Consider the following 11315-nt stretch of genomic DNA (forward strand, 5'->3'; position numbering starts at 1 on the left):
TAAAATATAATGCTAGTGATCCTGCATGGAGAATAGTGTAAACATAAAAATACCAAATGCCGGATTTACTCAATTTTGTTACATTACTAAAAAAATGTAATAATAAAGTGATCAAAAAGTCACATCAATGCCAAAATAGTACTCATGCGAGGTAAAGGTCACTACGCAAACAATGAGCCACATACAGCTCCATAGATGAAAAAGTAAAAAAGTTATTCACCCGGCTTATCAGGAGTCAATGGGAGATTTAAAAAGACTGAAAAATGAAAGCTGGAATTTGATTTGATATGGGCAACTGCTTCATTGTTTCTCTACACACATTTGGATAAGTTCCCCTATGACAATGCTGTTGAGAATGGTGCTTCCTAAAATCTTGTCTCCACAAACTACAGGTAACTTGTGGAAATATAGCACTCCTAGATGACCAATCTGGTTCCTGTCTCATAGTAGGTAGTTTAATACGGTAGGTAGGTACATCCCGGCACTAGGTAGGTATTTCCTAAGTATGTAGGTATGTCTCTACCAGTAGGTAGGCCTCCTCAGGAAGAAGGTAGTTTTCCCCAGTAGGTAGGTACATTTTCCAAGTAAGTAGATACTTCCACTAGATATGTCCTCCAGTAGGTAGGTCCCCCCATTAGGTAGGTAGCTTTATCCAGTAGGTTTGGTCCCCTCCCTATTAACCCCTTAAGGACCAAGCCCATTTTAACCTTAAGGACCAGGCCAATTTTATTTTTGCGTTTTCGTTTTTCCTCCACGCCTTCTAAAATCCATAACTCATTTATATTTCCCTCTACAGACCCATATAAGGGCTTGTTTTTTGCATGACCAATTGTACTTTGTAATGAAACCTCTCATTTTACCATAAAATGTATGGCAAACCCCAAAAATAATTTCTTTAGGGAGGAAATTTAAATGAAAATCCAAATTTTTGTTTTGTTTTCACACTTTATCATACGGTTAAAATGATACCCATGGCTAGATACTTTTATATTTTTGTACCGCGTAAAAAAAATCTAAAAAGACTTTTTGTACAAAATCAGTAATCTAAAATCACCCTATTTTGGCCACTTATAACTTTTTCATTTTTCCGTATATAGGGTGGTATGAGGGCTAATTTTCTGTGCCATCATCTGTACTTTTTATTGATACCACATTTGCATATATAAAACTTTTAGAACATTATTTTTGGGGGAATAAAATATGATAAAAAGCAGCATTTTTGGACTTTTTTTTATTTTACGTTTACGCCGTTCACCTTACGGGATCATTAACATATTTTGATGGTTTGGACATTTACACACATGGCGATACCAAATATGTTTATTTAAAAAAATTATGCTTTTTGGGGGTAAAATGGGAAAAACGGACCATTTAAATTGTTATTGGGGAGGGGATTTTTCACATTTTTCTACTTTTTTTTATACACTTTTTATGTCCTCATGGGAGACTATTTATAGCAATCATTTGATTTTCTAATACTGTTCATGCATAGGACATAGCGCTGATAAGTAATATTGGCTATCTTCTGCTCTGGTCTGCTCAATCTCATACCAGAGCAGGAGACGCTGGAAGACGGACGGAGGCAGGTGAGGGGAACTTTGTCCGCCATTACAGATGATCGGATCCCTGTTGCAGCGCTGCGGGTGATCCGATCATCTATTTTAACATGTGCACTGCCGCAGATGCAGTGATCTGTACTGATCACGGCATCTGAGGGGTCAATGGCGGACATCCACGCAATTGCGCATGTCGGCCATTACCGGTGGGTCCCCTGAACCTGCCATGTATGACGCGAGCACCGCTCCGATGATCGCGGTCATACACAGGACGTAAATGTACATCCTGGTGCGCTAAGTACCGCCGTACCCGGATGTACATTTACGTCCATGGTTGTTAAGGGGTTAATAATGCTTCATTTTTACCAACAGTATCCACAAAAATCAGAAACTCACCCTTTACCCATTCCCACGGCAATTGGTAGGGTCTTCTTCCCTAAAGCAGAGTGTGACTTACAAGAGAAAGTGATTGGGCAAGGAGTTGAGTGTTCTCTCCTCCATCACAGCTTTCAACTGCACAAGCATCCTAGTGATGCATATACAGTTAAAAGTGGAGCTCGCTCACCTAAGAATTTAGGTCAACTGTTAAAGGGGTACTCCCGTGTCATGACCACAGTGCTCTCTGCTGACCTCTGCTGTCCATTTTAGGAATTGTCTAGAGCAGCATATGTTTGCTATGGGGATTTTCTTCTGCTCTGGACAGTTCCTAAAATGGACAGCAGAGGCCAGCAGAGAGCACTGTGGTCATGACATCAGAGGAAATGCATTTCTTTTTTTTGGATTTCTCTTTAGTATACAGCCCCTAAAAAGTACTGGAAGGATTAAGATTTTTTAATAGAAGTGATTTACAAATCTGTTTAACTTTCTGGAACCAGTTGATTTAAAAAAAAAAAAAAAAAAAGTTTTCCACGGGAGTACCCCTTTAAAGGGGTACTCCGGTGGAAAATACGTTTTTTCAAATCAACTGGTTCCAGAAAGTTAAACAGATTTGTAAATTACTTATATAAAAAAAAATCTTATTCCTTCCAATACTTATCAGCTGTTGTATGCTCCAGAGGTAGCTAAGTTGTTCTTTTCTGTCTGACCACAGTGCTCTCTGCTGACACCTCTGTCCATATCAGGAACTGTCCAGAGTAGGAATACATCCCCATAGCAAACCTCTTCTGCTCTAGACAGTTCATGACATGGACAGAGGTGTTGTGATAGGAACTGGTAGTACCTGTGTCCACATGGGCCAGGTAAGCTGTGGCATTCAAAGAGGGCTTATTCCTACCTGTCTTCCCTGCCCTAATATCACTTGTGTACTGTACTAAAGTGTAATGTATGAAATATTTTTGCTTTATCAATGTGTAAACATGCCTGTTTGTTTAATTTTGATATCAGACAATTTGTTCATTTTGAATTTTAGGGTTTTAATTTATGTTGAAATAGTTATGTAAGATTATTACTGTTACTTAGAACAATTATGATAATAATGGCTTGGATTGGTAAAAGTTTAGATACAGAAAGAAGTTTTTTCTGATTAATAAAAAAAACTGATTACAAATATCTGTTTCCATTAGTTCTGGGCGGTATACCGGTTCATACTGAATAACGGTATGTTTTTTCTGTACGATATGAATTTTTCCTATACTGCAATACCGGTTGGGCCCCTCCCCACCTTCGAATGAATGAATTATCAGCCGCAGCAGCTGTCCCCACATCGGGGAACTATTCATAGGTGACCCGCGGGCACTGCTCTGCTTTTCTGCCGGCCGGGTCCTTACATGACAGTGAGCTCAGCCTATCACCGGCCGAGGCAGGATATCGCTGCGGTCAGTGATACGCTGATGGCTCTGTGACGTTCCAGTCCCCAGGAAGCATCATGAGGATCGCAGTGGAGGACCGTGAGGCCGATACAGGAGCAACAGGGGACGTAGGAAGGTGAGTCAAAGTTTATTTTGTTTATTTTTGCAGCCCGGGCACAGGAATATGTAAAATTCATCAGTACAGATGTCTTTTAATCATTTCCAGCGCCGCAGCATGCAACTCATTCATTTAAAGCGTCTGCGGCTCGCAGGAGGATGGCGGAGCAGCGCCCGCGGGTCACATATGATTAGTTCCCCAGCGTAGGGGGTGGGGGGGAATACTGTTAAATACCATGGATCTGCCATAACTTACAAAAATACCGTGATATGCATTTTTGGTCATATTGCCCAGCACAAGTCTCCATAACAATTTTCAGTCCATGGGCCATTGAGCTCAATGACTAATTGTATACAGCATATTATGAATGAAACAATGAGGTCTAATGTGAACAAATATTAGCATCTGTTTGAATCCTGTAGAATGACTGGGTTCCACTGATCAATCCATCATTACTGGCTGTGTAACTTTTAACAATTTTCACCAAGATCATATTCCCGAACATATTTCACAAATGTGAAAGCGCTCCACCTGTTCAAGTTGTCTTAGGTTAGGCATAACATTCAAGTTCATAGTTAATTATTGTGGAACTGCTGGTCAATACAACACTTTTGGTAACTACTTATAGGTGTTCAGTAAAGGAATACTGCATGGGTTTTGGGAAATGTGGATCCTTGTGGGATAGCTGGGTTGTGCATGCTGATGCTGTTTCACCCTGTGGTGTAATCCCAGACTACTGGTTCTGAATTCATACATTTATTTCAATAATATAAATGATCAATATACAAACATGTAGCAAACTGTATTTTGTATCCAGACAAGACACTTTGTCAGGTTGTTTAGGATTCCAAAAGTTAAAAAGATATAGAGTAAAATATAGCAAATACTCCAACGTTTAGGTCAGAGGTTATTGAGAAGAGAAAACTGTAATCTTACCTTCTGCGCTAACTCTGTTCAAACACTAAACAAGTTAAAAATTGTGAGAAAAATGGTGAGATGTAATAACTGTAAGCCAAAGGTAGTATTCCATAATTTATTTAATAGATACTGTACACAATAAAAGGATAGTGTCACCATGAAATTCATATTATGTATTTATGTATGTATTCATATTATGTATTTCATTATATAAAGATATTTTCTATGTTATATACATGTGTATTGACTAGAAGTAAAAATACAACAGACGGTAAACCATGTTATATCATTTCTCATTTACAGTTACACACCCAGATAATGTGGGGACAGATTTCTGATCATCAGACAAGATCACAGAAGACTATGATTGCCTTAGTCACTTGTGGTGTCTTGTTGGCTGCTTTTATTCTAGCTGGATACTTTCTCTCTAACAGAGAGAGCTGGAGTCCTGGAAGACAAAGACTGGTTAGTTTATACAGCTGGCAAAGTAGCAGTTAAGGCAGCATGTTGTGTTCTCTGTGTTATCACCTAAAATACAGAATCAGGTTAATGTGTTCACAAAGCTAACACTGTATGAATAAGGTATTTCTAACTTCTGGAATTCCAACTCAGCTGAAGCTTAACAAAATGTTGCCTTCATAGAAGATCACGAAATAGAAGATCAAGAAAACTCTTTAAGTAACAATATACATATATTCACAAATTTTAATGGTTACTCTTGATCCAAGTTTTTTTTTTTCTTCACCTGGGAAACTAGTTGTTTTTTTATCAGAGGTTTTCACATTTTTTAAGAATGCCGTAGTCTCTAGTGCTATAATTGTCATAAGAAACACTGGAATAAAGACTTGAAGAAACCCAATAGGGCATCAGCATCCATTTGAAAATAGATACACTGGTGTTTCAGAATATTTCAGAATATTAATCCAGCATTTTACAAGGAAATAAACAATGTAGATATTACATAAAAAATAATTTTCGGGAGATAACAACATAAGATAATTTGTCGCCTGTACCTTAATTGCCAGGGGCTCAATTTCTCTCAATTCATTTTTCCAACAGAAAGAGCTGTCTTCCTTTTGACAGTCACAGCTTTTTGTATGATTAGCTGGGGCATTATGCAAGTTACTGCTGATCAGGTTGGTGTGAAGTGCCCCCATAAAAAGAGAAGGAAGCCTCATCCTATGCCAATCATTCTCCAGTCTACCCCTTGAAGATAGATAAGATGTTGTGTTCTGTAGTCCTTGAGGTGGTCTGCTTTATGTTAAAGATGCATTTATTCGATCATTGAATGCACAAACAGCCCAGGATAGGCATGCTAAATTCATTCATACCTGAAAAATGTTCACATCAAAAACCACCTCAAGAAAAATAAAAAAGTCATCATGATTCATTGTCAGACCAAGATAACATTTTTCTTAAAGTTAATGTGTCACCTAGCTTTTTTTTTTATAGATTAAAGACAAATACATATTTTTAAATCTGTTTATTTTAAATTATTTTTATTACATTACTAGTTGAGTACCCGGCGTTGCCCGGTTTTTCCTTCCTAATCCTTGTTGGGGAGGAAAATAAACAAAGGAGAAAGCTTTTGACTTCATGTCCAGTCCTCATATATTGTTGTCATATCCCAACCCCATATCCCGTCCTCCTATCTTGACCTCCTGTCCCGACATCCTATAACGTCCTCCTATCCCGTCCTCCTATCTCGACCTCCTATCCCGATCTCCTATCCCAACCTCCTATCTTGACCTCCTATCCCGTCCTCCTATCCCGACCTCCTATCCCGTCCCCCTATCCCGACCTCCTTTCCCATCCCCCTATCCGTCCTCATATCTCGATCTCCTATCCAAACCTCCTATCCCGTCCTCCTTTCCCGTCCTATCTCGACCTCATATTCCGACCTCCTATCCCGACCTCCTACCGACCTCATATCCCGTCCTCATATTCCGACCCGTAATATGTGTACCAGGTATTGAAATATCTCCAGCCATTCCTTCCTAATCCTTGTTGGGGAGGAAAATAAACAAAGGAGGAAGCTTTTGACTTCATATCCAGTCCTCATATATTGTTGTCATATCGCGACCTCCTATCCCGTCCTTCTATCCCGACCTCCTATCCCGTCCTCCTTTCCCGACCTCTTATCCAGTCCTCCTATCTTGTCCTCCTATCCTGTCCTCCTATCTTGTCCTCCTATCTTGACCTCCTATGCCGACCTCTTATCCTGACCTCCTATCCCATCCTCCTATCCTGTCCTCCTATCCCGACCTCCTATCCCGACCTCTTTTCGCGTCCTCCTATCCCGACCTCCTATCTAGACCTCCTATCCTGACTTCCCATCCCGTCCTCATATCCCGACCTGTAATATATGTACCAGGTATTAAAATATCTCCAGCCGTACTGAAGTTATGTGGGAACATACATTTCCCATTGATTTGCATGGGACTTTAAACAAAAGCCTCGAACCTCACAAATGTGGGTAGTTAAGGGTTAAATTAACTAACCTATATTTTAAGTGGACATATAAGTAACATGTGACCAAGCATTATCGAAATATCACCAGCCGTTTGGAAGTTATGCAGTAACATATATTTCCCATTGACTTGTATGGGACTTTAAACATAAACCCCGCCCCTGGCAAATGGGGGTGAGTAAGGGTTAAATCACCTATCCTATGTTTGTTGTTGACATATAAGTAACGTGTGCAAAGTTTCATGTAAATATCTTTAGCTGTTTGGAAGTTTTTGTGGAACATACACATACATACACACACACACGTTGAGTTTTATATATATAGATTATGGGGGTTGCCATATTTTCTGATCTGTTTTTTTAGGAGCTTCTAGCCCTATGGACATAAATACAATAACAACTCAAGACCCTATTCTTTTTGTGGGGCATGTTTGTAAGCATTCTCTGATAGCTGCAGAGGTCATACTGCAGGGGAGGGGAGGCTGAGCTCCTTGTGTTTTACTATGTACAGATCACTTTCCAGAAGCCTCCTCCTTATGACAGACAGAACCGGAAGTCTCAGTTTAGCGGATTTCAGAATTATTTTATAATATAGATAGTAAAATGGAAAATTAGAAAAAAAGATCACCAGAATCTATATATATATATATATATATATATATATATATATATATATATATATATAAAACTCAACGTGTGTGTGTGTGTGTGTGTGTGTGTGTGTGTGTATATATATATGTATGTATGTGTGTATGTTCCACAAAAATTTCCAAACGGCTAAAGATATTAACATGAAACTTGGCACACATGTTACTTATATGTCAACAACAAACATAGGATAGGTAATTTAACCCTTACTCACCCCCATTTGCCAGGGGCGGGGCTTATGTTTAAAGTCCCATGCAAGTCAATGGGAAATATATGTTACTGCATAACTTCCAAACGGCTGGAGATATTTCGATAATACTTGGTCACATGTTACTTATATGTCCACTTAAAATATAGGATAGTTAATTTAACCCTTAACTACCCCCATTTGTGAGGGTCAGGGTTTTTGTTTAAAGTCCCATGCAAATCAATGGGAAATATATGTTCCCATATCATTTCTGTACGGCTGGAGCTATTTCAATACCTGGTACATATATTACAGGTCGGGATATGGGGACGGGATGGGAGGTTGGGATAGGAGGTCGAGATATGAGGACGAGATATGAGGTCGGGATGGGAGGTCAGGATGGAAGGTCGGGATAAGAGGACGGGATAGGAGGTCGAGATATGAGGACGGGAAAGGAGGTCGGGAAAGGAGGACGGGATAGGAGGTCGAGATAGGAGGAAGGGATAGGAGGTCGGGATACGAGGTCGGGATTGGAGGTCGAGATAGGATGACGGGATAGGAGGTCGGGATAGGAGGACGGGATAGGAGGACAGGATAGGAGGTTGAGATAGGAGGAAGGGATAGGAGGTCGGGATACGAGGTCGGGATTGGAGGTCGAGATAGGATGACGGGATAGGAGGTCGAGATAGGAGGTCGAGATAGGAGGACAGGATAGGAGGACAGGATAGGAGGTCGGGATAGGAGGATGGGATAGGAGGTCGGATTAGGAGGTCGAGATAGGAGGTCGAGATAGGAGGTCGAGATGTGGGGTTGGGACATGACAACAATATATGAGGACTGCATATGAAGTCAAAAGCTTCCTCCTTTGTTTATTTTCCTCCCCCAAAAGGATTTGGAAGGAAAAACCGGGCAACGCCGGGTACTCAGCTAGTTTATATATATATATATATATATATATATATATATATATATACATACACACACACATGTTTAACATAAAAACTTGATCTAAGCAATAGGTTGTTTTCTGAAGACCTATTCCCTTTAACGAAAAAGTGATGCATTTATTAAATGATGTGCCATAAATTAATCATAATAAAATGTACACTGTGAATAGCAGAATCCTGTTCTTCTAAACAAACAATAATGTAGGCAGTCTTGGGCATAATAATGTGAATGGTGTAAATAAATTAAATGCATTATAAATATGCGCACAACACGCTACTACTTATATTTTGCCTATTTCCATTGTTTTCTGCTTAATATGGCGTATAATGCTTAGCGCATGTCAAGTCATAGTCATTAGATATACTGTTGTTCTAACAGCCATCATGTTTTCTGTTTTATTGCATGAAATGGCTTAAAATCTGATTGGCTGTGATGTCTTCCACACTAACCCTGCTTGCTGTTTGTGTGTTTGTCTAGGGTGAAGACCCATACTGTGCCGAAACGGATAGCCAAGGAAACACTCTGGTGTCTGTATCTGCCCATGCTCAGGACAAACCAAACAATGGGACCCGGGAAAATGGAACTGGTCAAACAGTCCTCCCTGCTGCAACTAATGGGCATTCAACTAAGAAACAAACTTCTGACACTGAATTATAAGATGGACACACGAATACATACAATTTTGTTTGGTCATCAAGGGAGATACGGACTATGCCAATTGTTATTTGATTATGGTAGCTATGGGTTGCTAAAAACCTTTATAACAAAAAAGTTTTCTTGAGGCATCATCTTTACCTAACTGATTTTTTTTAATCATCAAACATATTAGTGTGTTTTAATGATACAAACATCTAAAGACTCTACCTACATATGTGAAGATTTAGGTGCATTCAGAAAAGTATAAAACAGGCATAGAAAAGCATTTGTATTATCTTTATTCTTAACACTTAAACCCCTAAAAAAGTTTGTCCACCATCTCACAGGAAGCATAGCCTATTTCAACCTGGTAACTAATTCATGAAGTTTTGATCATGTATAAAGTTCTTTAACTTTTTCTGTATTTATGTACATATAATGGGTAATATACACATTGTAAGCTATGCATATATGCTTTCACATTATTAATGAAAAAAATAAGGATACATTCGAAAAAATATCATATTGATGCAATGTATACATCGTTTAGTAAATACAAACCATGACATGTATTTTTTTTTATAAAGTACAATTGATATAGATGGTATTTTGGCATTTGACAATTCTGCAAGAGTTCCTACTTGGACAACATTAAATGAACAATGTTAAGTCACACTTTGGATCATATATGGTAAGGTTAATAGTTGCACATCTGTACATATAAAGTCTTCCCATATCAGATGGTATTTAATAAGCACATTCCATTTGCACAAAGCCCAGAGCTAAGACTAGAACACTTAGACTTTTCACTTACCTACAGAATTAGTTTAACATTCGTGTTCTCTTCAGCCATATTTATGTATTCTTGTACATTGAGTGTGATTGAGTGACCAAACAAGTGTCTATATGAGCCCTGGCTTAAAATCACATTAATAAGTCATATAATTTGCAAGTACATTTACAAAGTACAATTAATAAGGACAGCTCAAGGTCAATTTACTTATAACAGTGTATTATGTTCAAGAGCCAATTTCTTAAATGGTTTCAACCAGAAGACTGGTGCTTATAGCTGGGGCTGAGCTGCTTAGCACACACAGTCCATTGACAAGAAAGGCAGTGTTTCTGGAGAGAAAAAAAAATAAAAGAATTCAGACCTTTTCTTTAAAAAAAAAAAAAAAAACTTTAAGTCTATTCATTTACATTCATATAACACCAGGAAATGACTACTTGTCCATGGTTATAATGTTAGGTAACCGTCTGCAGGGGCTTGATCAAAGGTGAGTGCAACAAAGTTGTGTTAGAATATAAGATGCAGTATGTGCACAGGCTGGGTGATGTTGACACCAAGAAAGTTTACCCTTTATCTTCAACTCTAAGTTGCCTGTGATAAGTTAACCACCATTGACAAACAGGGCATGTGAGACTGGTATTTATTTACAGCAAAAATATGTAAAAAACAAATAAACATCATATCACCTGTGGATGAAGCCTGCACACTAATTGTTTTTATTACTTACTAACATATCTTAATAAACTCATGACATGTGATAGTGACATATCAGAAGTTTTGGTCAGCAGGGTCTGGGTGCTGAGACCCCCACTGATTACTAGAACAAGTGGGCAGAACATTGCTTTGTTTCTGCTAGACACTACTCAGTTCTTCTTGAAGAGTGGAACACACTGTACAGAAATACATACACTCTATTTTTCCCATTGGTTTTTAGCAATTGCTGGGGTCTCAGAACTCGGTTGGCCACCGATCAAACTTTTGACATGTCACTATTAAAGAAATTTGTTAAATGGATAGTTACTGCTTAATGTAGGAAAGTTGGGGTTATGTCTAAAACTAGTACAAAAACCAATACCAGTGCTGTTACCAATAAAATCAAGTTACAGACTCATGTACAATGGCAGTTGGCACTGCCATTCACTTTATTTGTTATTTACATTTTCTTTGCTATGATCATCAAATTAGATTTGATGCCACAGTTTGTGAAAATAAAATAAATCTAGCGTGCATTGTGTAAATGGTTGCTACAAGACGAGCT

General features: G+C 38.6%; 1 protein-coding gene across 1 annotated transcript in view; it reads left to right on the forward strand.

Annotated features, from left to right (window-relative positions):
* CD34 (CD34 molecule) overlaps window positions 1-10409 on the forward strand; it is a 118421-nt gene extending 108012 nt beyond the window's left edge. The window contains exons 7-8 of the mRNA XM_056557954.1: window positions 4683-4844; window positions 9109-10409. Of these exons, the coding sequence (XP_056413929.1) occupies window positions 4683-4844; window positions 9109-9288 (342 nt within the window). The 3' untranslated portion in view covers window positions 9289-10409. The remainder of the gene's footprint in view (window positions 1-4682; window positions 4845-9108) is intronic.
* Window positions 10410-11315: the final 906 nt, after the last annotated feature.

The sequence above is a fragment of the Hyla sarda genome, chromosome 2 (genome assembly GCF_029499605.1).
Source record: "Hyla sarda isolate aHylSar1 chromosome 2, aHylSar1.hap1, whole genome shotgun sequence".
In the NCBI taxonomy this organism is placed as follows: Eukaryota; Metazoa; Chordata; class Amphibia; order Anura; family Hylidae; genus Hyla; species Hyla sarda.